The sequence below is a fragment of the Zonotrichia albicollis genome, chromosome 7 (assembly GCF_047830755.1).
Source record: "Zonotrichia albicollis isolate bZonAlb1 chromosome 7, bZonAlb1.hap1, whole genome shotgun sequence".
Taxonomy (NCBI): domain Eukaryota; kingdom Metazoa; phylum Chordata; class Aves; order Passeriformes; family Passerellidae; genus Zonotrichia; species Zonotrichia albicollis.
Window position 1 is genome coordinate 16,521,382 of NC_133825.1, and position 27,046 is coordinate 16,548,427.

General features: G+C 41.4%; 1 protein-coding gene across 5 annotated transcripts in view; it reads right to left on the minus strand.

The window, feature by feature from the left end:
* The window catches only part of CTNNA3 (catenin alpha 3), a 410,743-nt gene that overhangs the window by 109,622 nt on the left and 274,075 nt on the right, over window positions 1–27,046 (minus strand). For all 5 annotated transcript variants that reach the window (XM_074544396.1, XM_074544398.1, XM_074544395.1 and 2 more), the window contains one exon: window positions 11,455–11,611. In XM_074544396.1, coding sequence (XP_074400497.1) covers window positions 11,455–11,611 — 157 coding nt within the window. The remainder of the gene's footprint in view (window positions 1–11,454; window positions 11,612–27,046) is intronic.

Below are 27,046 nucleotides of genomic sequence, written 5' to 3' on the forward strand. Positions count from 1 at the left end.
TAAGGGGAAAAAAGGGGAGAAAAAAAGGGGAGAAAAAAAGGGGAGAAAAAAAGGGGAGAAAAAAAGGGGGGAAAGGGGAAAGGGAAGTTTGATTCTCAGTGCTACGAATGTTGAGATTCAAATTTCATATCATTTGCTCTGCCAAAAGAGGAGAACAGAAATCTGCACTTTTATTGCCCTAAGTGAAATATAAGCTGGCCCTAAACAGGGCATAAATAAATTTGTTTTCTGCCCTTCTGTGACTTGGAAATGGAAAATTTATTTTGCTTTCTAAATTCTGCATTCAGAATCCAAATCTAGCTAAAATATTGCCTAACTTCATGAAAATATCTCTTAAAAACTCAGAAAGGCCTTGATAAATCAAAAATCTTTAGGTCTAAAATGGCAAAAGCAATGATCTCTGAGTAAGGGATTATCTGAAGGAATTACACTGAGACTTACCTCATTGGAAAGAAGTTGTCTTTGGAGCAGGGGAATAACTAGCCAGATTACAGGGAAATAGTTCATAGCACCTATTTTACAAATCAATGCATAGCTGATAACTGAGTTCATCATTTCACAGCACATGCTACAGAATGAAGGGCTGGCAATCTTCCCAGTCTGGGCCAAACAGCCTAAGAAGAAATTTGCAATTACCTGAGAATATTCAATGTCTGTCTTTGCATCAGCTGGAAGGTTTGGACAATTTGTTACCTTCAAAAGATTTCATTTCCTCAGGTGGGGAGAGGGAGAATTAACAGACATGATAATATATCATCTACTTCCTTCTGCAAGATCAAGGGTGTAAAATTGGAGAGCTTTGTGTTACCTGCTTCACAGTGTGAGCAACAAAGCAGACTATTCTGTTAAATGGTGGCTATTTCATTGCTCTATAAAATATTGTTAAAAGATACCAGCCATGTGCCACTCAGATAATTGCCCAGGTGAAAATTCTGACTTTATGATAATATTCTCTTGTTACAGCTTTGTACCTGCTAAAGTAAGCAGCTGGTCAACACCTATAATATTTTTTGATACAACAACCAGGGCACAGAGGAACAAGTTTAAACAGAGAGAAAACATTTCACTGACAAGAGACAATTGAAACTCCCAAGTCCCCCTTACAAAAATGGTAACATCTAAGCTTTGACAAACTTGTCAGTTTTCCTGGTGGATACTCCTCTGCACATTTGGTTGTTTGTTGTTGAAGTCACCACTCACTTGCAGAGAAAAGCTGCCTCTTCATTAGATCAGTTTTCCCACTGAAGTCTAAGCTGGTACCATTTTTGCTCTTGGTGGAGGACAGGTGCTGCTGGTTTGTTCCCAGCTTGTTTGGGTTTCAGAGCACCTAAGTCTGGGAGGTGTGTTGGAAGTTTATGAGACAGCCATCCACCAAATTTCTGGGACCAAACCTGAGCTATCTGCTCAACTTACAGGCAACAGAAGTCAGGGCATAAGTCACACTTGGTGCACTCCACATACTCAATGAGCACTCTTTGATTTCACACTTGGCTTTTTCTCCCCCAGGTCCCAGCTTTGCAGCAAACAAGCACATGTCCTATCCAAAGGTAGGCTGCCTTTGGGTTATCAAGAAATCTTCATTTGAATACTCCTGCTTGATAACAGGCTCACAAGAGGGGACTTAGCTCTTGCTCATCATGTGCAAATCTGTTTTCTCAGTGTTTCATTTTGAAAGAACAGACTGGACATGCTGCTTCCAATAATAAAGCACACTCCAGCTTCAGAACTACAACACAGCTGGAACCTGCTCTCCCAGATAAGGATTTTGTGTCTTGTTCTTGAAACAGAGTCCTGCATTCTGCACCACAGCAGCACTGTCACCTGGAACTCCTAACACCACTGACCAAAATCTTCCCTTACCATTTGGTTGTGCTTTTGTTCATACCAGTTCTTGGGAACACTTGTGGATGTTTCCAGTAGGCCTCATTACAAAAAGCAAGCAAATCAATTCCTGCAAAGCTGCACAAAACCATTAAAAGCTACTGCCACAGCTGCAGCTGGAAAGCCATGAGCAAGCAGCCTGTTGGGAAATAAACACACAAAAATGAATCCAAATCTGCATCAAACCCATGCATCTTAGACCATGCTTCAAAGGCTGCCAAATCCCAACTCATCCAAACCCCATACAAAGTGAATTCCAAATGCATCAGCCTTCAAAACTTTTGAGGAAGATACCAGTAGGTTGCAAAGCTCGTGATGAGAAATGAATCTTGCAGCTAGCAAAGTCTCAGCTCCAAATTACTGAAAGAACAGCACAGGAATTCAATATGAAATTTCAGCTTCTGACTGAAAACATCAAGTCATCAAAATTCCAAGTCCAGTGTTGAACTGCACTATCCTTAGTCCTGCTCACTTGCTCAGTGACTTCATGCATCCCATTCACTCTTACCCCTCTACAGCTCTCCAAAAGTTCACCACTAAAATGTTCCCATAACCTCACTACCAAGTGCAGAAAGTCCTGATTTAGTAAATACTAAATTCAAATTGCAGGTTTTCATGGGACAAGAATGGTTCCCAAAATGAGCCTGTGACACATGGTCAGATCCAACAGCAGGACATGACATACCCAAGCAGTCCCTAAGAACACACCCACTGCCAAACAAGTGTAACACACTGTCATGCTTGCCCTTGAGCCTAGGCCCGGAGTGCTGCAAGAGCAATCTGCATTTCAATCATGTATCAGGACTGTAAGCTACTTCTGAGGCCAGGATATGGAATATGGATATTGAAGGGAGGCTGGAGACAGTGCAAGATTTTCAATTAAAACAACATGGCTACCATGACATCAACAAATCTCCAAGAAGAAGATATTCCTCTGAAAATAAACCTGAAAATGACTCCAACTGTCCATTGTGCCATGCAGCATTTCAAGTTCTATTTATCTTAATAACAGAGTAAGGGAAATGGATGACTGTGGTGAGGTGGTTGGGAGGAATCAGGGCAATCAGAAAGCTGCATGCAGTATTTCTGCTGGCAAACTGGTATTAACCACTGTATCAAAGAGAACAGAGAGACAGGAATACTGCATCATGAAGAGCCCAAGCAGCCCCCTGGAGTAGGAAGCTGTGCATCACAAACTGGAGGCACCAGTGCAGAGGGAGATAAGCACTGCAGCTGGTAACTGTACACTGCATTTCTAAAAGGCTTTCAACTGCTATTCCCAGAGAGCTCTGAGATGGCACAGGATAAATGACAGATTTACTGGTGTTACTTCTCACAAAAGACAAAAGAAGGGGCAGAAACAAGCAGACAGTCTTCCCGACTCTGTAAGGCAGCATTTCCACAGGGATTGGCTCTGAAATAGTGTAATTCAGTGCTTTCAAAAGCAATATAAAAGGAGAGTCCTGAAGTAATGAAGGAGAGAATTTTTCTTGTCTTTTCTCATTCCAGGCAGTCAAAGCTGACAACAAAGAACTGAAGATGGTATCACAGCACCAAGTGATCAGTGAATTAAGCAAACCAGTTCAATGTCAATGAACTCAAATGTGTAGTGAAAAAAACCCCTAAGCCTATACAAAATACTGCCCTATAAATTAGTTACTGCAGTTGAGCCTAGAAATTTCTGAAGTTAATGAAGAAAACTCTAGAAGCATGCTAGCTCAACAGTAATTAAAGGCAAATAATGATGTGATTTCCCAAAGAATACCTGATAGTAAAGATAGATCTAAGATGCTGCAAATAGTTCTTGTCCTTACTTGCATTTAAAAATATCCATTTTAGTAAGCACAACTAAACCTCCTACTCCTCCACAAGATACATTCCTACATTGTTGAAATGACAGCATTATAATGTTATGGAAGAGAAGGAGTTTAAAAGAAAGAGCAGGGAGAAGCAGAGGATATTCCCAGCAAAGGCAAAGCATTATGATGGTTTTAGCAGAATTTCCAGGTGGGTCATTAAGGGCTAAGAGCTGCACCAGCAAAAACAAACTTTGCATGCTCAGTGATGTGCAGATCCAGCTCTCAGTATTGATAAAAAGGGGAAAATCCAAGGCCATTTTCTTACAAGCAAGGTGAGAACAGTGAAGAGGGAGCTTGACCATTTTAAGTTTAGCAAATTCATCTTTATCCTGAAGCACATTACAGTCAGGCTGAACAAACCTGATATAGAAGTTATTGAAATCCACAATTTCATCTACTTTCCTATTGGAACTGTGATTAAGTGCATACATCTCTACTCAGATTCTTATGTTTATTCTCTTACAAAAAGCAAAGCAGGGTGTTTTGCTAGTGCAGCACCAGCACGCCAGGATGACAACACTGAATTTCATCTAAGTCTCTGAATAGCATCTTGCTGGTTTGGGTTTTTTCCCCATGATCTCCATAGCTATGCTAAGGGCAAATCTGTAATTGACAATTTTTGTGAGGAATTCATCTGTAAACATGCTACATGAACTGGAAAAGTGGTAATAAACTAAACCAGAACTTTAAACCATTGATGGAAAACAAATTATATCAAGAGAGATAAGCAAGACAGAAATCTGAATAATTCCCTTACTCCTTGCCCAAGTATTTACAGTGTATTTTGCAGTTTGAGTAACTTCAACTGTCCAGATTGCCATGTTAGTGACTACAACTGCCCAAAGTGATGTGAAACAGAGCTGGTCAACATCCAAAACTTAATGCTATTCATACTTCCATGCTGAGACCTGGCCTTTGCATACACAGAAGTGCTACTCATCAAATGGTGGTTTTTTAACATAATAAAATGTGCAGCAATGTCACAAAGTTAAAAGGGTGATCTTGGCTCTACAAACAAGCCCTACTAAGGAGCCCCTTAGATGTCTCAACCTCAGAGTCCAGACTGAGAGCATTTCAGTAGCCACAAGGATGAAAATTACTGCACTATTACATTGTCTAATCTGATTAGCCCTGATTTACACCCAACACTTTGCATTTGACTTGAGCAGAACTGTGTATTTTGACAAAAACAAGCGACCAGTAAAGCACATAAAGCTGTGCCTGCAGAAGTGCAAACTGCAGTAACCTCAGCCCCCCCACCTCCCATAATGCAGGCTTGGTGTAGCTGTTCAGCATGATGGGCACTAACATGCATTCCTGAATCACTGAATAAAACCACAACACAATAAAGTGCATCAAAAGAAAAAAAAAAAAAGGCAGAGATGTCATACACTGTTTGCAAGAGGCTACTCTGAATTAGCAGACAAAGCATTAAAGTTTTACAGCCTTACCCACACGTACTGGCATCTTGCAGAAGGATTTTTCAGCTGCTTTTAATGAGAAAAGGAGGAAGGAAGGATGCTAGAAGTTTTAGAATATAAACTTCAGAGGAAAGAAATGAGAAGATTTTGGGGTGGGAGAGGAAGGAAATAAGACCTTTTCAATGGAAATGCACACTACTAAAGAACGGAGCAAATTTAGGAATAAATCAAAGAATCACTTGTAAAATGGTTTCTGAACTTCCACATGCTTCAATACTGGATACAACCTTTCAGAACTTTTAACCTGAACTTCAGCAGGTGGCTTTAAATAAATTTCCAAGTATATCTTAAACTTCCAGTGGAGTAAGAGAAGAATGAGTAGGGATGGACAGGCTTTTCCAGAATAACCACCACTTTCATTTGGACACAGTGTGACCATCAGTGGGAGCCATCCCAGATCCTAAAAGAAGCAGAACCACTGGGCAGCAGACACAATGAACAGAGGAGAATATGTTAACCACCTCTGCTGCTCTGCACCCTCCTCCCTCAAACCATCAGAAACTAAGGAAAATTAAGCTATTTTTAGCTTGAAGGTGTCTGGTTTTGTTGCTAACAAGAAAAAGGGGGTTTTATACCAAAACCCCAGAGCTTTCTCCTCCCTTCAACTGGAACAAAAAGATATTAACACTCCCTTCATATCTTGGCCTGCTTCCATCCTGCCTGCCTGCCTCCTATGGCAACTATAAATTATTCTTTCAGATTACCTGAGGTTCTGGGAAAAAAAAAACCCAGCACTGGGTAGGCTATGACAGAATCATGGATAAATGAGTATGATGCCATTAACAGGACAGGCAGCATCAAGAAAGTTATTTCTAAAGAATACCTTTATACAGAATGTGACACTGAATAATGAAGAACAGCTCAACAGCACAGTAACTACCAGAGGGCAGAGATAAGGAAGGCTGTGTGATATTCAGGAACATTATAAAACCTGCAAGAGTACTTCCATGTAATTGCATTTAGGGATGGGAAAAGGCAGAGGAACTAAACAGACATGAAGAGTTTTTTTTAAATGACTGATGCAAAGTAATTTCGAAGAAATAGAGGAAAGGTCTGCCTCTATTGCACAAAATTGGATAATGCTACAGAACTGCTACATATTTGACAAAACCTAGCCACCAACAGGAAATACATCAGACTGGAAAACCAAGGGGAGAATTAATAACATTTTCTGTCAGTCTAATCTCAGCAAGTGTTTTCTGCATTTATGACAGAGTGACTGCATCATCCAGAACAAGCAGTCACACTCTCCCAGAATGAGCTTCTCTGGCCACTGAGTACCAAAGAAAAACAAGGGAGACTAAGTTTAGGAAATGTATTCAGCTGGAGATGGAGCAAGAAATGCTCATCAGACTTGGAGAGGAAAAAAATAAATCACCTATTCAACAACTACTTTAAAAAGTTATGATTCCTAACAAACACTGGCTTGATACTAATGCAGAGACAATGATATGAAAAGCCTGCAACTGTCTCATTTAAGGTCTCTTAAGGATAAAGTGTGGTAAGACTGACAAGAGCTCAGTGCAGTCAATGGTACCTGAGCCCAGGAGAACACGAGTGAAGAACTGCACAAGCTCCACTCAGTGTTTTATGCCATCAGTCACAGACATTAACAGAAAGCCTACAAAGAACACCAACAATATACACAGGAATACAGCTGAGACACAAAAGTCCATCTCATGTAGCTCTTCCAAAAAATGCAGCAAAAACCAAAAATAACCCTTAAAGTCTGGAACAGGCTGGAGAAGAACATTACTGAACAGAAACTGACTTCTGTGCAATCCAGCCAAGAATTGGTACAAGCAAACCAAGAGTTTTCTGTAAGGATCTTTTCTAAAAGTGCTCAACTGGTTTAGAACTACACAGAAATAATGAAGCACTGGGTCAGTGCTTCCTTCTCTAGCTCCATTCTCCATCCTCCAAAAAAAATCTTCTGGAAATACACTTACATGAATCTACTCTTAATTGGTGTGATTCAGAAGAACCTCATTCTTCTCTCAGTGATGCAAGCAGGAGAAGGGATTTGTCAAGCAGACTTTTTCACATTTTATTGCAGTAGATTAATACTAGTTGTGTTGCATTGCTTAAGATTTGTTGTATAATAATAGCTAAGACCAAATTCAAACCAAGATTTGGACCACATATAACTGAAGAAGTCTCAAACTGAATTTCTGCAGGAAATTGGAAGCTTGCCCTGCTCTGCACAAGATGTTTCAGTTGAGAATCTTCAGCGCTCTCTTCTAATCCTTGTTAGTCTTTAATTCTGCTTCTCTATTCTGCTATTTCATTCATGCTACCCCCACATGGTCACAAAGTCCCCCTGAGCCACTCCTTCCTAATCAACCACTGCAGCAGAAACTGCAGCAGCTGCAGCTGGGGCTCCAGATGTGGGGCTATAAATGTTGGGGAAAGAAGTGAAGCTGGGCATTTGCTCCCTCTCTGTGATGGTAAATTCAAAAACAGCCCTGTGGATAAAATACATAAGGTAGGTTCTTTCTCCTGGTTATTTCTGCTGGTGTTTAACTGAGAAATCTTCACTGAAATCAAACAAAAGCAGTCAAAAATATGGTCTCTTAGCTGATGTGGATGGCCATAAGGCTGTTTGCACCCACAAAAAGGATTTTCTCCAACAGCTTTACTCTGACATCCAGTCTTTTGCTGCTTTCCTTGAATTAAAGGTTTCTGATGGCCAAGGTTTACATTAAAAGGCAACTTCTGTTCTAACATGGTGGCATCATACTGTTTCCCACCATGCTTGGAAAAAATACCTTTTAGATTCCAAGGGAAAGACTACAAGACTGGAAAATATATCTAGCTTGCATGATTTCAGACTTTTCAAGAATTCCCTGCACACTTCATATTTGCAGTGCAATCTTCTCTACTCCATTTGGTGGGAGAAATGTGGAAGATTCCCCAGAATCTGCTCTGAAAGCCAGCCCATCACCCCAGAACAAGAGTACCACAGGAAAGTGAACTATGGCTCTTGTCCTTCTTGTCAGGAGTCACTAATTGGTCCCAATTCTTCAGAAAGGAAAAAACAAAATCACAAGTCCTGAGAATTTAGTATTTATAAACACACTTCAGATCTTACCTATATGGTCCTTGCAAAAGTTAATTCTGGGACTAAAAGATCCAAGCCTTTCCTTACCATTTTTCTAACACATGACAAAATTGAAATACTTAATAATTGCAATTAGCCTGTCATTGCAATTACACACCATCATCAGGAGCAGAAAACATACACACAAAGGAAGGAAATACTGACATTTCAGATTTTCTACCTACACCCACTAGGTTTACTAAGGCAGTTTTGAATAAAAGAGTATTAAAATAACACAGAAGAATCAACATTAGGAAATGAGCCTCCAAGTCTGTTTCAGGCTAATTGTATGAGAGAGAAGACACTAAGAGTCAGCTTACAAGAGCAGAGGGTTGAGGATAAAACTTCAGATTTACTACCATGAATGCAATTACAAGCAGAACAAAACTGGTTTCCTGGAAATTCATGCATCGAATGCAACAGCACATTTTAATTTATGAATCTGTAACTTCACATCATCATGATAAATGGATGACAGTAATTTTTTAACTTAATGTCAGTGGGTTGTAAAGATTAACACCCACATTCTTCCTTGCATAAATTAACTATCCAAAACTGATAGGCTGAGACTGATTCTCTGTTCCTACAAGGTGTAACAAATCTATGAACAACAGCATCATAATTTATAGTGTTCCATAATTACAATGACTTTTTTTTTTGCACAAGTCATTAACTCTTGCTTTCCTTTAGAAGGAACAGACCTCTACTACAACTGTTTGCAATCAGACCTCTTTTTCACTTGTAAAGACCTGATTTCATCTTTTTTGTTCTGTAGTGCTGTTTTCCTTTGATTATAGTACCGTATAACTGGCAACAACAAAACACAACTGAAAAAAAAATCCATTTTCAAGAAGATGCATGAATCTGAAAAGTAAAGACCAATACACAGAAAAAGAAGAGCGGCATTTTGTTTATTATTAGATGTCATTTCTAATATTAAAAACAAACAACAACAAAACAAAAAACAAAACAAAACAAACAAAACAACAACAAAGAAAAAACAACCAACTTTCCAAATGCTCACAATTCTCCTTCCCTGAGTGCCAGTGGGACAGGCAGGATTGTCAGAAATACCTGACCTCTCAATCAGTCTGAGAAGAAATTTAAGATGAACTTTAAAGCAGGCAATTCTCTTGTGTGATGCAGAGTTCTCAATCACCAGAACCAGCAGGGAAGGTGTGTACTGTATTTCCTAAAAAGGGTCCTGTAACTCTGGATGCAATTCTGACTCCAGGATTCATCCTTTCCCCCACCTGCAAACTCAGCAGCTCCAGCTCTCATGAGTGAGGAGCTGGCATGCCAGCTCAGCACAGAACCTGCTCTGAAAGCAATCTGCTACTTAAAGAGGCATTTCTTGCCCAGAATGCCCATGTTGGCATGAGATGTACAATGCTAACTCCTGTAGAAAAACAGGGCTGTTAAATACCAGGCCTGGAATTCTCTTGTCTCTAACACAATGCACAATCCTCAAAGCACAACACCTTCCCTAATTACTGAGTAATTTCCCTCCATCTCCTATTCCACTTGTGACCTTTCTATTTAGACAGAGCAGTGTGTGAATGTTTTAATCCCTCAGAACACAACAATAGTGCTGATACACTGAGGAGTAAACCAAGTGTGGTTTCCACTGCTCATTACAGTTACTCCTAAAAATTACTGCTTTGAACATGAACTAGTAAAAAAAACCTTCCCAAAGCAAACAGGTGACATTGCCATAGAGAAACATCTTCTCAACAGAGCCCTTAGGAACAAGCATGACACTTGAAGTTTAAACAAATTAAATTAACATGTGCCAAAGGGCTCCACCAAAGCTTACAGAAGATGTTCTGCACACAATTTAAAGGAAATACAGCAATGTTCACCTTTCTTGGACCTCATAGCATGTAGGCCTACACATCAGTGCTACCTGAATTAGTTTCTGCTTTTACTTACTGTGAAATAGTCAATCATTTAAATGTGTTCAACTAAAGAATGTAAATACACTAAAGAGCCAGGAGTCTTCTCTGAAATGAGCAGCTGCCCAATGACAGATTTTTCTTCAACACAACTATTATTGGAATGCTTAATTTTATTCCTCAAGTCCAAGCAATTTTGGGAAAAAAACCTGAAATGTGCTATTTTAATGAATCATAACTGTATAGATAAAAATAATCATTTAGCTCAATAAATCTGACAGAAGATTTTTAACCTACTATGAAATCTCCTGAGTTTTAAAGAGATTCACATATTTTATTCATTAGAAATTTATTTGTTTCATCTCTTTATTAACAGCTTTAGCAATACCTGCATAAATTTCAGGAAATCTCAGGAACGTGCAAGATTTGCACTATAAGCAGGAGGCAGGTTCATAAAGCGCTTCCATCAAAGGCTAACTTACACAGGGAGAAAATCATTCTCAGCTTCTGCTACTCTGTATGAAGATGCTGAGACACACACAGGAGAGTAACTGTGAATAACAAAGCCACATTACTTGCAGTAAATTCTTCTACACTCAGACCCAAGTCCATGACAGGTACACAAGGATTGCTAAACTATGCATATGAAGGTGTATTTTAGCAGGATCAACAGAAAAAACAGGCACTGAGCAAAGGAAATGCTTTTGTTTTGCTCACTAAGGAAAGTGAGACAGTGAGGGCAGAACCTTACTTCAGAACTGGGATCTTTAAACACAAAAAGTGAAACAACTTTTTTCACTCTTCTTTTTAAATGCTGAAGACGCTCACTGCTTCAGTAAATACAGTTTAAACCCAAGGCCTGCTCATTGAAGAGTTCTGTAAAAGTCTATTTTGTGTGACAGATATCTGTGACACTGAAAATTCCAGAAATTCTACTGTGCATTGCACAGGAACTGGAACACAGGGTATCTCAAGAACCTCTTTAAGGTGTATGCACAGAAATGTGGAATTCCTTTTCTTGAGACTTCTCACAGCTGCACAGAGGATGTGGAACTGCAGAGGTAAATGGAGCTGTGGGGATGGAGAAATGCACCCCACTGGGGTGGGGGTGTTTGAAACAACAGCAAGGGTTTCACATATCAATATACAATCTCATCTTTCATTGGTGTCCTATTGAAAAGTGATGAAAAATGTTCAAAGCATATAAAAGAAAAATTGGATTCTGAAAATGATCATACCTGACACAGCAAGGAAATCATCAATACTTGTTATATCATCCACAGCCTCAGTAAGAACACGGATGTGACTCTCCCACGTACTCCTGTACATCTCCATGTTGTTTTTCACAACTTGACTTTTTGGTCTGGCAGCAAGAGCTAAAGCAGCATTAATAACCTGTACCAAAAACAGACAAAACCAAGGAAATAATTATTTCTTCAGAAATTAAATCTTATGTTTTATTTAACATAGCAAAGCAGCATTCCTGTTCTCCAAACAAAAGTTTGCTCAGCTTTTGGTTCTCTTCTCAAGCAGAAGTATCAGTCAGATGTTGCTTAGACCAACTTCCATTTCAGCTTCATAAATTAAGAAGCTGATGGAAGGGGACAGAAAAATCCCAACATTTTTGTTGTGGTTGGAAAATCACACTCTTCCACTTTGCAGTATATCAAATACAAGGAGGTTTTCACTCACACACTTATGAGAACAGCAACCATCATTTCACTTCTGAGTTTAACATCAAGAGCTTGCTATGGATATCTCCACTGAGAGAGAGAATACCAGCCTCTGCCATATAAAAGTGGGAGGGTTTTCCAGAACAACTGCTGTGTCTTTTAGGATCAGAGGTACAGGACACAACAAATACTACAGCTAGATAAAAGCAGCAGTCTGGTTGTGCTCAGTCAGTTCAGACTAAAACCAGATATTATATCCACATGAAGAGAGGAGATTTCATCTCTTTCAGAAAAGACTAACTGAAGGTACAAACACTGGATCCCAAAGTGATTATTTCTGCAGATACTTCTGCAGTCAATTAGCTAGAGAGGCTTTTTCCTAATATGGACATTTACTGATGTAATACACATAAACATTTTTAATTTAAAGTAACACATATGCTGGGTAGAAGCTCAACATTCACCTTGCATTTCCCATTTTTTCCTTCTGAACACTGCTTATTTATCAAGGGGGGAATGATTTTAAGACAACCAAACGTCACGCAGAACATGGGGAGAAAAACAACACACCCTTGTAGCTGAGCATGGCAGAGAATTAAAAAGCATGGGAAGAGCAACACGAAAAGAAGAAAAAAAAGCCCAATGTCCCAGATGAAATATATTGCAAGTTATCTTTTGCTTTCTGGAAAAGGGAGAACCTGTTCAAGTTGCACATTGGCCCTGGAAAGAGTCTTGCCCTTTGCAAAACACTGTAATAGACTAGAATATGCTGGTGCAATAACAATGAGAATTCTTCCTGCCCCATTTTGGTCAGCTGGGTTCCTGACTTGGTAACAAACATTTGTTACAAACAGGAAAAGAGCAGAAGCTCTGATACTGCCAGGAGCAAAAGGCACCAAGGCTGGAATCAAACAGGCAGCACCTATGTGCTGGGGGACACATTTATAAAAGTGGGGATGCAAGTTGAAATTAATAATTCTGCCAGTTTTGCATTAATTGACATTTGGTGAGGCAGGAAGATGCCACCCACAGAAATTATTTTTCTGAGAGGAGCTGCTGAGAGCTTCCTCCATGCCCAAAACCACCAATCAGTGACTGGTTTTGAAGACAGACACATTGTTAAACCACTAGAAAGCTGAACACACACGATAAAAATGAACTCCAGGAAAAGCTCTCTGTCCTCTGGTGCCTGGAGAGAGCAGTTCTTCCCTGTGGAGGCTGGGAGGCCTGCAGCAGAGACTACAGCACTTCAGGCTTGGAAGGACAGAACCAGGCTAAGAGAAACGCCCCCTCTGGGGTCAGGGTGAGAAAAGCCTTCCTCCCCTAAGCCTCTGCAACCACACATTAATGGTTTAAGGTTTATTGGCTCCCCTAGTTGATGTCACCCCTGTTCAGCCCCCTTTTCCATATTAGCATTCCCCTGAGAACGTTCTCTCCTTTTCTGATCGCCTTTGGCTCTCATTTGCCACATTGCTCCACCCCTGTTGGTTTCCCTGGTTTACTGCTCCTCCCTGCACAACTTTTCCCTGTTTCCACTGGCGCTTGTCCCTCAGATCCACCCCTTCTTCCCTTTATTTTACCCCAAGCCTGTTTTTGTCTTTGTCCCTGTACCCTTTTAGAATAAACACCCTCTGGATCTCCCAACAAAGACCCATCCTTGCCCTATTTGTTAGCTCCTTTCTAGCCAGCATGCTCCAGACCCCAAAAGTGCAGGTTGCTCAAAGGAACTCCCTGAAGTGCAACAATTCCCTTCCCCTCCTGGGCCGGGGTCTGGGCAGGGGAGGCCATGGGGCCCAGCCAAGGTAGGGCCGGGCAGGGGAGGCCACAGAGCCCCAGCCAAGGCAGGGCTGGGCAGGGGAGGCCACAGAGCCCCAGCCAAGGCAGGGCCGGGCAGGGGAGAGTCCAGGTCTCATCAGCTGCTGAGTCCAAGCCTGGCTGTCACTGTTATATATTCTAGAAAAATCCCCTTGCCCAGTATTTTCTCCTGGGAATCTGAGAAGCCTCAGCTTCTCCATGTTTTGCTGCTTTGGAATGTGGTCTGGAGACTGTTTTATCCAACATGTGATTTGTTTTTACTTAATGACCAATCACCATCAGCTGTGTCAGACTCTGAGGAGTCAGTAACGAGCTTTTATTATTCATTCTTTTCTAGCCTTCTCTCTGTATCCTTCTCTATCTTGAGTATAGTTTTACTATAGCATTCTTTAATATAATACTCTAAAATAATAAATCAGCGTTCTGAGAACATGGAGTCAGATTCCTCATGTCTCAGCTCAGCCTGGGGACCCTCACGAACTCAACACCTGGCTGCTGAGATCCCGGCTCTCCACACAGTGTGGCCACCAAAGAAACCAAGGCAGCTCTGCAGCCTGGGCAGAAAGCAGCCCCTGGCTGGAGCTGAGATTCTGACACAGCCCCAGTGCTGCCTGAAGAGCCATCACCATGAGTGCTCTGTCCTGAAGAGCCATCACCATCACCATGAGTGCTCTGGCCTGAACAGCCATCACCATCACCATGAGTGCTCCCCTGAAGAGCCATCACCACGAGTGCCCTGGCCTGAGCAGCCATCACCATCACCACGAGTGCTCTGGCCTGAAGAGCCATCACTATCACCATCACCACGAGTGCTCTGGCCTGAACAGCCATCACTATCACCATCACCACGAGTGCTCTGGCCTGAAGAGCCATCACTATCACCATCACCACGAGTGCTCTGGCCTGAACAGCCATCACTATCACCATCACCACGAGTGCTCTGGCCTGAACAGCCATCACTATCACCATCACCACGAGTGCTCTGGCCTGAAGAGCCATCACCATCACCACGAGTGCTCTGGCCTGAACAGCCATCACTATCACCACGAGTGCTCTGGCCTGAACAGCCATCACTATCACCATCACCACAAGTTCTCTGGCCTGAACAGCCATCACTATCACCATCACCATGAGTGCTCCAGCCAGCGCCCAGCAGGGCTCACGTCCCTGAGGGATCACCATCTGCAACTCCCAGGTGAGATCTTGACTCTTTCAGGGCCCAAATAAGGTTTGTAGACCTTCAGTCCTCCCTCAAGTGAGAGAAAAGGACAGAGTGAGGACACCTAGAGGAACAACATGAAGACACTAAGGTCAGTAAAGAAAGAATCAAGCCCCATATGGCAGGAGAATGGGGAGATGCCTTAAATTTAAGCTGAAATCCTCTTGTAAAGCTATGGAGAAGAATATAATTGACACATCAGACTCTTTTTCTCCATAACTCATTGAAAAGTATGCAGGATGAAGCATTCAAATTGAAAATAGAGCAAAGGCATCTATGCTAAAGTAAGCAGATGTTGAAGTAGCTGTGATACCATAAGAAGTTTGAACAGAGAGAGAGAGAGGAGTGATGAAGACCCTGTGCTCCCAGGCAGAGAAGGAGACCACCTCTGTTCCCAGAGATTATTTCAAAGGTAGATAAAGAGAACTTTTACTCTTAAACAGCTCATCCTTACAATAGTACCCCATAAGCTGACGTGGCCTATAAACACAAGTGTGAGAAGGCTGCAGAAAGACGGGAGGGACTTCACAATTGCAGATTTTCCAGGCAGCTGCTATTTGTGAAAATTAAACGCTACAATGGAACTGTTTCTTGTGGAGAAGTCTCCATGGCATGGCAAGGGACACTCCTCTCCCTAAGAGAACTGAAGAAAGGTTGTTCTAGAGGTGATAAACTGACTGAATTGTTCTGTACATTGTTAGTGGGAAAGAAAAGGTTGTAGGGGGGAGGAGAAATGTTCTGAAAGTTTTATTTTGATTCTTATTATTCTTCATTTTAGTTACTACTAATAAAGTTTTCTTCATACCCTTTTAAAGTTTTGAGCCTGCTTTGCCTTCCTCCTGATCCTGTCTCACAGCAGGAAATGAGTGAGTACATTCTAGTGAGTGCATTTAGCCAGCACTCAGCCCACCACCTGATTTGCTGCATTGGCCAGGAAATCTCAAATTGGCAAACCAAAACAACTACAATAATTTCTCTAATTCTAACTCTAAACATCTGAAAACGGTGGAAAGCAGGTTTCAAGCAGTCAGCACATGCATTTTTGTCCAAATTATACTTTTTGTTAGGATGCACAGCACACCCAGAAATTCAGTGCCTATCCCTGTACAGCTGCATACAAGCAATCACCTCCAGTTTCTCTATTTCAATAGCAATACCCACAATACATAACTTTCCACAGGCAGTGCAATATATAAAAGCCCATTTCTGTTCAGCTCTACAGCAGCTTCTCCAACACTTCTAAAATTAAGAAATTTGTAGGAGTTGAGGCTTTAACTATTTTCATTCCTATCATGCTTGATCCATTTTCACAGGATCAATTTTCTAAGCCAGGGGCTCAAAATTTCCCCTCAATAATTCTTAGGTCACATTGGTCCTGTTTTGACTTACCACACTAACTAGTTTAGGTTTTAAAATGTGTCCATCAAGACTGAAATACTGAACAGGTAGTTTCTAACTTTTCTGTTTAAGAGCCTAATTAGACATCAACTGAAAGTCAAACTCTATTTCTGCTCAAATACAAGAGTCTTTTTCTTACTGCATTTTCTTCTTTGTTTTGGCAGATTTACCAGGTTGGCTCTGCCAAAAGTAACAATGGGACGGTGCAAAAAGCTGTTCCACTATCAGAGCCAGCATCTTTTATCTCACCAAAGATAGCAAGAACCAACTTTTGTCTCACCACATGCAATAAAGAGGTGAACTGCTTGGGAAGATCATCAAAACTGTTACAGAATGTAGCCAACTTTATCAGATGGGTGCATTTAGAAATCCTTTGACTCCAGATATCTCTGGGAAAGAAGTCCTGAAGCCTGCAGTAACTAGAGCCCAGACAGGTGGGCACCCTGCTCTAACAGGGTGCACTGGCACATCACTTGGGCTGCAAATTATCACCTCTGACCACCTCAACAACACCAACCATAGCATTTACCTAAGGCTTCCCTCAGGAAATGTACAGCTGCAAGTGAAATCAGCTCCATCCCACACAAAGGCAGCTAATCCTGAATTAAAGAATTAAACATTAAAGGTGACACTGTTCCTTATGGTTCCCCTGGCAAACTGCTCTAACCCTTAATGTTCTCCTAAGAAAAGACTGAATTTCACTCAGAAGAACATCCCATAGAACAATTCAGCCTGCTAGTAATGAAACCAAAATGCTGTCATAGCTGAATTGCAGAGCACACTACAGACCCCATGTCTTTGTCCTGCCAGGGAACCACATCAAGGTAGGAGACTTTTGGCCAAGCACAGATCCACAGTGAGCTTTGTTCACTCTGGAACTGTCCCAGAGCTTTATCCACATGCACTGTTCAGGCTGTGCACTCCCAATCTGGCCCAGCAAACTTGAATACATTATCACACAAGTAAAATGAAGACTTTAAACCCTCTTCTCCTGTAAAAAGAAGAAAAAAAAAACAAAAAAGGAAAAGAAAACTTCACACTGGGACATACTCAGACTCACCAACAAGAGACCAAGCTGAAAATGTCACTTTCTTAGGCTTAATGAGGTTTATTAGCTTTTCTACTTCACTCCAACTATTTTTTTTAATTGGCCTTAAGAAACAATGAGAGCAAAACTCATCAGAAGTCCCTGTTTCACCACTGCTTCCTGATCTAAAATAAGGTTAACATTTGTTACTGGCTAATTAAAAATAGCTTTATTCTACCTTATTACAGCATATTAGGCTGTTCAAATTCCATTATTACTTTTCCCCCACTTGTATTCCTGCACACAAATATCACAGTTCAGGTTACCAGAAAGCTGCTGCTACTCTTGCTCACTGCTGGGGCATTTCACTTGGAGCTAAATTACCAGTTTCCAAATAAATCCTTGGACTTGTGAGCAAACAAGAGTAAAAAGTACATAGGCAGGGTTGGATTAACATTACCAGCGAGTGCTTTTACAGTCTTTCAATAAAAAAAACAAGGTAAAAAGCAATGGCAAATGTCTGTTATGGCAGTGACTACAGCAGAAGAAAACTAGACATTTCTTAGAAATTAAATATAAGGATATTCTGAATACCAAAAACTGTTAGCCCCTCTAACCAAAACAAGAAAAATATCTGAATTAATAGTTTGGGTTTTGTTTGGTAATTATCTTTCTTTCCAGCTGAACAGGAGCTGGCCACCCAGCTTTACATTCACTTGCACATCCAGCAGACTAATTTCCAACAGAATTAGGTGGGCAAATACATCAACTTGACACAGTAACAGCAGTGCCAAGTTCAATCAAATATTTTTCCAATGTGCTTGAGAAATTTACCTCCAAGAACAGAAGGGTCAGTGGTATGGTCATATTCAGTCAGGATGGTCGTATTCAAGGTGAGCAGTACATCAATTTGTCATCTGAGTCTGACATTTCTAGAGATCAGAATCCATGCCTTTGTTTAAAATCAAAACTATCCTGTGCAACTTACACTGACCCCAATTAATTCATGTAATGTGACCAGTTTCTGAACAAGGTTAATCGAGGTATATACACAGATAGCACAACAAAACAGAGAAAACTGGCTTCTGAGCTTTTAGAAGGTGCATTTTTTCCAAGCTGTCAGTAAGTACTCATGCTACATCACAAAAGAAATTGCACTACTTGGGACTGTAAGGAAGAAAACTCATGTCCAGCTGTTTTGATGGAAGAGAACCTGAGGGTTTTCCTCTTTTTTTTCAAAAATGATCACCTGAACGTGTAAAATGCAGTCCTGCAGCTGGGGTGGAGTAACCTACTCATCATGGCACAGCCTGGGAGGCAGCTCTGCTGGAAAAGGAGCTGACACCCTGCTCGTGTCAGCAGCACTGCCCAGGGAGAGCTGACAGCACAGGCAGCTCAAAGGGCACGGTGCAGAGAGGAGGTGACACCTCTGGATCACACCTGTGTCCAGTCTGGGGCTCTCTGACACAACAGAGACAACAATAAGTAAGGCACGTTCAGCAGAAGGCCACACCTAGAGGGTTATGGGCTGGAGCTCTTACCCTGCAAGGAGGGAGAGAGATCTGAGCTTTCCAGCCTGAGGAAAAGGCGGCTTCTGAGGGGCCCCAAGAGCAGCCCTGACAAAACCAGCACAGCCAGGCTCTCCACAGCCATGCATGGTGGAAGGGTGTTCTGACAGCAGGCAGAGGAAGGAGCTGATCAGAGATGGCACAGATGCACCCAGGAGACATTTCACACCAGGGTTAGTCAGGCTTGGAGTTGCCCAAACAGTTTGCGCAGTCTCTGCCCTTGGCCTTTCAACACTTGACCAGTCAAAGTTTAGAGAAAGGTCGGAGTTCAGTTTGGAATTGAGCACTGAAACCAACAGCTGTGAGCTGTAGACATCCCAAGGTCCCTTCCAACCTGAACTACTGTTGTTCTGCAATGCAGTTACTCTGCAACTCCATGATAAATACTGACATCAACTCCTTCTGGGGCAGAGTGACACACTTCCCCAGGGTAATCTAGGAAAGGTAACAGAAATGCAAACAATGCAATCATGACAGGATTTCATAGGTCACTAATAGGACACAGTGGTTCTACTAAAGAAACCACAGAAACATGTTGGCTCTCTGCTGTTGTTGCTCTTTTAACACAAAATTGTGGGGAACTTCTGCCAAGCTGTGCCTGGCTCTTCTCTTAACACAGCAGGGGAGCTTAAATATCCAGATACACCCAAGCTCTGCAAAAAAGAGAATCTATTTACTGCTAAGTCAAGAAACAAACTTGGAAGCAAAACCCCCCACTATAATAGTAAAAAGGTGCAAGGATATGTGATACTGTTGCTTTGGCATCTGGCCTATAAAGCAATTGCGGTAACACAGATATGAAAAACCCATAACAATTTAAAGCTTTGAAAGCTGAATATCTTGTATACAACATATTTAATCATAAAGTGCATTTCAGTCAATATAAATAAATAAAATTGAGGTCGCGTTGATAACAGCCCTAGACAATACAGACACAGTCTACCCAAGGGCTAAGTGCATTCCAAGAGTAAATGAATTACTGGCTGTATGTGTTAATAAAACTAACTTGAATTGCTTGGTAAATTCAAAAACCCCACCAGAAACAGCTGAAAGTAGATGCAGAGTAAAGGGAGATTATTTAATCATTATATCAAAAGTGACATATGAAGACAACGCAAGATTGTACTTCCACAAGAGGCTTTCATCCATTTCTGAACATCAGAGAACTTCACCCACAGCCCTCTCCTCCCCTCACAACGCCCCAGCAAATGCCACCTCAGCAGCATCATCCACTCCTGACAGTTATGAGGAGGGAAGTGTACAGGTGGTACATGACCATAAAGTTTTACATTATGTTCAAGATTAAGACATGTAGTGCTTCAGAAAGAGACTAAAAAATCCAACAAGAAACAATGATGCAATAAGAACTCAGCAATCCCTGAAATACTAAATGCAGTGGTAAAAACAAGACAAATTATGACCCAAGACAAAATTTGAAAGTCCTATTTGCAACCTCTACTTTAGCAGAACTAGTATTTAAAGAACTTACTAGATTTTTTCTCCTTTCCCACAATTTAAAAAGCAGGAAGAGGACTATCACTCAGGGCATGTGGTTTAACACTGAACATACCTGACTATGTTTGGTAATAAGTTTGATAAGGTATATATGAATTATATATGAGTTGTTCTGAGAATATGAGCCAACTTGAAGTTCTGCAAAAAACCTCAGTGAACAAAGAGTTGCATTACCTCACCTTAAAATCTAGCAAAAGCCTTCTTGATAGCAACAATTAAAGGAAGATTAAACTTCTACATGGTTATTAAAAGCTACTGGCCAAGGAACTTGTGACTAAATTAAGAGCAAACAGACTAAGCAATCCCTCAAGAACAAACAGAACTGTGGGCAAGGGGGTAACCCAGCAATTCTACAAACATTATTGGTCTAAAACACCAGGCAAGAAATGAAGACAAAATTCTGCAGTTTTGTCTCCTGGTGCCTGGGCAGTGGCAGCCAGTAATACACAGAAATATATTATTACACTGGGAGGAGATTTTTGTATTTTATGAAAACAAATTGTGTAATTTCATTCAAAAGCAAACCTTCCAACACAGTCTGGCCCTGCAGAGAGGCATGATGCACTCCTTAGGAACAAAACCAAACCCACACACACCAAGCAGCCCTTTAAAGCTCTTCCTACCCCTGAACACATCTTGTGTTTTGGCTTTACTTAGGGACTACATGCACATTTCTGAATAAATCTGAAACCCTTCTACAGAAGAGACACACAAAGTTATCTTTAACAAAACAAACTTTCCATTATTTTAGTTTAAAATGTCACAAAAGCACAAAAGAACCGACAATGTAGTTAAATATTCAGCATTTACATTTGGGTGGATAGTCACTCTACTTTTTGGAGACAGACATCAGAATAGGCTGAACACTTACAGACTGATTCTTAAGTGCATCCTACAGCACTTTCCTTCCAGAACTTACTTCACCTGACCTGACAAGTGTAGCAGACAGCAGATCCCCAAACACGTTGGGCTTTTTTTGTAGGTCAGATTTCAGGTGTCTGATTTGCACAGAACCATAATTTCAGTTACTTTTGCTTTGTTTTGCAGTACTGAAACTCAGGTAAGGAGAATAAACATTCCTATTTCTGCCTTTCTGTATACAGTGTCTGTAAGTGACCCAGGGAATCTTTTGGATAGGATATATGAAGGTATGGGGGTGGATTGCACAAATTCCCTAGTTTATTTCAAGAACCAAAAGTGCATTTTTTGACTCATTAAAAAATCACTGTTCCTCCAAACTCCAAATACAATATTTTTTTGTATTAGCTATACAGCCATTAGCCAGGATCTCACCTAGGATCCAGCAAATCATAACACTGGGCAATTACTTTGATTTTAGGTAGAGTTTGAATGTTCTAGCTAAAAATTACTTTCTTGTAGCCACAGCTTGTATACGTGGGGACAATTAGATTCTGCTCAGAAAGCCACAGTACACTTCACCCAAGTTTATTAAGCCTTGAACAATGCAGTCTCAAAATCCTGATTTCAAGATAAGCACATTCTTAAAATGGAAGCTTAAAATAATCCTCAGGACTTACTGATATACATAAGAAAAAATTTTAAAAAATCTGAGTTCTGCTTGTAATGGTTTTGAGTATAAAATAACAACACAAAACATAGTGGAAGTCTTATCTTCAACAGTGCTCCACTGAAATCCAGAGATCAGCTACCTGCAGTTCACTGTAAGCGTATTTACCTTTGTGTTCCAAGCCTCTTCATGCAGCAAAGCTTTTCAGAGATGTAAACCCCTTCTGTGTTTTCTTAGGCTGTGTAAATGCTCTATCAGAGCACACCAGCAGCACCAGCTCCATTGGGATAAAACTCCTTTCCCCTGGGCACAGCTGGGTTTGCTGATCAAGCTGGGACAAGCCATGCACACATCACACTCCCAGAGCTGTGGCACAGCTCCCCAGCACAGGCAGGCAGAGGGAAAACTCTCTGGGAATTACACAGTCTAAGGACTTGATCTCAAAAGGTGTTCAGCATAAAATGCCCCTGTGTCTAAATACAATCCCCATAATTATCAATCAAATTAGCTGCACGCTAAAATTGCAGTATAAAACTGAAGCTTTTATCATTAACCTTCTGTTTATTGGATTTTATACCCAAGTAAATCTTTAGTCCAATTTATAATGTAATGCATGGAAAACAGAAAGGTCCTTATGGGATGTGCCAAACTTGAGAGAGATGAAATAAAACCGTAATGAAACTGGAACAATTGCACTGTAACTACACTACAGCTACAGTTCTTGAATATTTGTTAAGATGAACACACACATGGATTACATTTATAAACTGGCAGGGGGGAAGGACAGCAGTACAGCTCAACATGTATGACACAACTATTGCTTCATGTACATTTTAAAGTACATTATACAAAATCCCGACCAAACCAGCACAGGAAAATACAAACAACCTGCTACATTAGTATTAATTAGTTCCTCCTTCCCTCTTGGGATTTCTAACAAAACCATCATCATTACAAACAAAACTCTTCTTTAGTAATTATTTAAATGCCAATGCCCTTCATTTCCTATAACATCTATAAGCTATGGTATGGTCTGAGCTGAAGCCAACAGCAAGCCTTCAACCTCACACAAAAACAAGTTACTGAACAGACAGAAAGCAGAAGCTTTAGGAGAGTTACACAGAGACAGGGATATGGAAGTTGGAAATCTATAATGTGCCTCTGGAAAGAACAGGTAGAAGCAGGCTGGTGACAAAGTGGGATGCACAGGCATCCTTAAGTGTATTCCATGTCACTCACAGAGTCACACAAACTCCAGTTCTTCACCTGTTTCTGCCACAGTCCAAATCTAAACAGCAGCAAACACTATCATGTCCTTTGTGGTCCTGGAGGTTTTTCCTGTCCTCCCAAGGCCTCACTCCATGCTCCTGGCCCCCACTGTGGCTTCAAGGACCTTGCTAAGGCTTTCCTTGCTGCAGGCCACAAACACCCCAATCTTCCTGGGCTGCTGCTCTCCTGCTGTGGCAGACCTCTCATTAGGGGTAGAAATGAGCCAAGACCCAGATTCTCATTTAACAATGTGAAAAGGGTCCTGGTTTATTCTTCTCTACAGCCTAGCCATCTGACTCTGACTACAGCACACTCCTGCTGTTGGCTTTTCTGGCAGACTCAGACTGCTGGCTATTTCCTGTTGGAATGTGACTGCAAGCATTTCCTTGCTGTCTCTGACCACAGGCTTTTACCTAGCTCCACTATGACTGCAGGCTCCACAGCAGGCTCTGAGTCTATCAGATCCAGCCTGACCTCCCAGCAGAGCTTTTGCAGCAGCTCTCTTCCTTGTTTCCTTCTTCTTTGTGTTGCTCTGGATCATTCCTTCTTCCTCAGGGCTCCTCTACCTCCTCAAGGTGTAATTCCTCCAGGCCCTCCTTGACCAGCCAAACCACCCCTTTTATCACATGTATCTTTTTTTAGTCACAGCTTCAACCCAACAAGAGCAAGGCTGTTCTTCTTCTTTGGTAATTAGTACAGCTGTGACTTATCAGAGGTGAGGTCACTTGTAATCCCTTTTTGTACACCTGCACTCTCTCCCAGTTTAACACAACACAACTGTGAACAGACAAATAAGCCACCAGCCCATGCAGAGCACATCCTTCCTCCAGCAGGATTAGTGCCAGAACAACACTCAGGTGATGTTTGTCTTCACTTAGAGCAGGACCTGCAATGGGAAGGGCCTGCTTGCATTAAGTAAGAACATTGAGTGCTGGTGGTTTAACCACAGCCAGCAATTAAGAGCCACACTTGAAGCCATGCATGCAAGCAAAGGAAAACAAGGAATTCCCATCTTCAGGCACACATTCAGCCAACCCCAGGCAAACAGGGCTCCATTGCTGGTTTTACATCCCATGTCCTGTGTGCTTGTTCTGATGTTCTGCTTACAGCCCTGTGGTCAGAACTCTCTACTGTCCATCCTCTTCCTGTCAGAGGTCAATTACAGCAAACTCTCCTGCACAGGACAACCACCACCATCCTGTTGGCCACGTCTCATTGCAGCTCCTGGCTGTCAGAGCTACATGGGATAACAGTTCCATACTCAAGGAAGTAACAGAAAGGGACAGCAAAAATCCAGAGTAAGGTTATGGCATCCTAGCCAAACATATCATCCACATCTCTTCCTGCTAGGATGTCAATACCAGCACGTGTGGGAAATAAAATGTGAAAACCAACACCACCAAAGACTTTTATAGAGCTCTTAGCAAATGCAAAATTATCTACAAGTACACATCAAGTTGCCTGTGTAGCCTACAAAATCCTAAGAATAATCTTGAAAATACTACAACCCCATGACACACACAATGGCATGACCTTATCTGAAAACTGAAATTTAATTCCCATCAATTCATCACCTAAAGATATACTGGGGGGGAAATAGCTTGGTAAACAACACCTGAAATTACTGTTTGCAATAGTAGCAAAAGCTTTATGACATAAAAAATGCTTTTCTAACTCAGAGTAGCAAATTAAGACACTGCCTCCTTGTTAACAGGAATGCACAATCATCTAACAGATACAGGAAGGAAACCAACTGCTGCTGTATTTTACTATTACTTTCAAAGCTGCTGTGACTTTTCCCAATTACTTTTAATTAGGAATTTAGTAAAGCAGGCAGTCAAATTGCTAGATATTTTTGCAAATATGAATGCAAAATGGAACACAGAAAATCCCCTTGCAGACCACATTACCTCTCTTTGCCCCATTTAATGACATTATAGCATTGTAGTTTGCACTCAAAAATCATGAAAACACAAGAAGGGTAGTCATCCATTGCCTTGAATTTGATTACATTCCTGTAAAACCATTTAAAAGCTCTGTTTAAAATCCTGTAAGCTCAGAGACATGGACCAACCAATATTTTTAAGATTTGCCCTTTCACCCCTCTGCAGGTCAGCATTTACATTTGGGCGGATAGTCACTCTACTTTTTGGAGACAGACATCAGAATAGGCTGAACACTTACAGACTGATTCTTAAGTGCATCCAACAGCACTTTCCTTCCAGAACTTACTTCACCTGACCTGACAAGTGTAGCAGACAGCAGAACCCCAAACACATTGGGCTGTTTTTGTAGGTCAGATTTCAGATGTCTGATTTGCATGGAACCATAATTTCAGTTACTTTTGCTTTGTTTTGCAGTACTGAAACTCAAATAAGGAGAATAAACATTCCTATTTCTGCCTTTCTGAATACAGCGTCTGTAAGTGATCCAGGGAATGTTTTGGATAGGATATTTGAAGGTATGGGGGTGGATTGCACAATGGATGGAATGGCAGTGGCCGCAAGGGAGTGCTGGGGTCAGCCTGGCCCAGGCAGGACCACATCCACAAGTCCTTTAACATCCTCCCTCAGAGCTGTGCCACAATGTCCCCAAAGCACTGAAGTCTGACCCTGCACAAAGGGAAGGGAATAGCGTGCAGGGAATCCAAATGAATTGCAGTGCCTGTGCTGTCAAGCTGATGCAGAAGGCAGCAGCCATCTCCAGAAGGCTTGTTCAGCAGCTGCAGCCCCTGGGACAGAGGCACACAAGGACTTGGAGCACACAACCCATCCTGGCACCAGTGCAGCTCCACCAGACTCATGTGCAGCTCACCCACTGCCCCAAGAGCCTGCCAGCTCAGTGCTCCCATCTGTTCCTCATCTGCATCCCCTGGTGACTGCAGGGTGACACAAGGATCCCCCTCACACTGCCAGTGCTCCAGCTGGAAAACATCTCCAGGTAGATGTAATGCTGGTAACAGAGATGCACATTGCCCCCAAAAAAGCCATGTCAGACGGATTCATGGATTAGTGATTTTAGCTCCTTATTTCAACAAGAGCAATGAACTCCCTTGTCAGCCTGTGCTATTTACACCTCTCTATTACTGCATGCTACAGCCACTTACATTTTTGGCTCTTTATTGCTGCCCATACCTCTCTTCCAAAAACCATGTAAGACTCCATCTCTTAACAGTGGTATTGTTCTGCTGTCTTGTACTGCTCTAAGCTTCTCTACCCTGCTCCCCAGACTCAGTAGGTTCTACACCACAAGAAGTCTCTAATAATGATACTTTATTGCCATTCTTTCCCTTCCTAGCATTTTGCTGTAGAACTGTCACCAACAAAATGTAGCATCTCTAACTTATAAATCCACAAAAAAAGGATGAAGTTGAGGAGATTAAAAAAAATACCTTTCTAGGAAAAACACTTTCAAGTTTTAAAGGCAAAGGGAAAAACAAATTGTTTATAAAACATTCATAGCACTATGGTGCAATATAGCAAATGCCCTCCAGCAACTTTAACATCTCAATCAGTCTCATGTCTTATGTACACTGACTGCAGGTGAGGCAAGAAGAGGATAAAACAGGACAGCTTCTGTATTGCTGCAGAAGCTGAGGCTACTCAGGGTTTGTATTTTTGTTTAATATTACAAGGTGAGAATTTGTTGAGGACTCTAGTCTAACTCAACAGATGTTGGAAGATGAAAGTTAAGACTGAAAACAACCCCAAGGCATTTTGTAGTTAATTATTCTCTCTCCAAGTACTACCATAAGTGAGCCAGGCAGTCACAGCCAGCATGAGACTTTCAGGGGAACCCAAGAGTAACAGTGGGGGGAG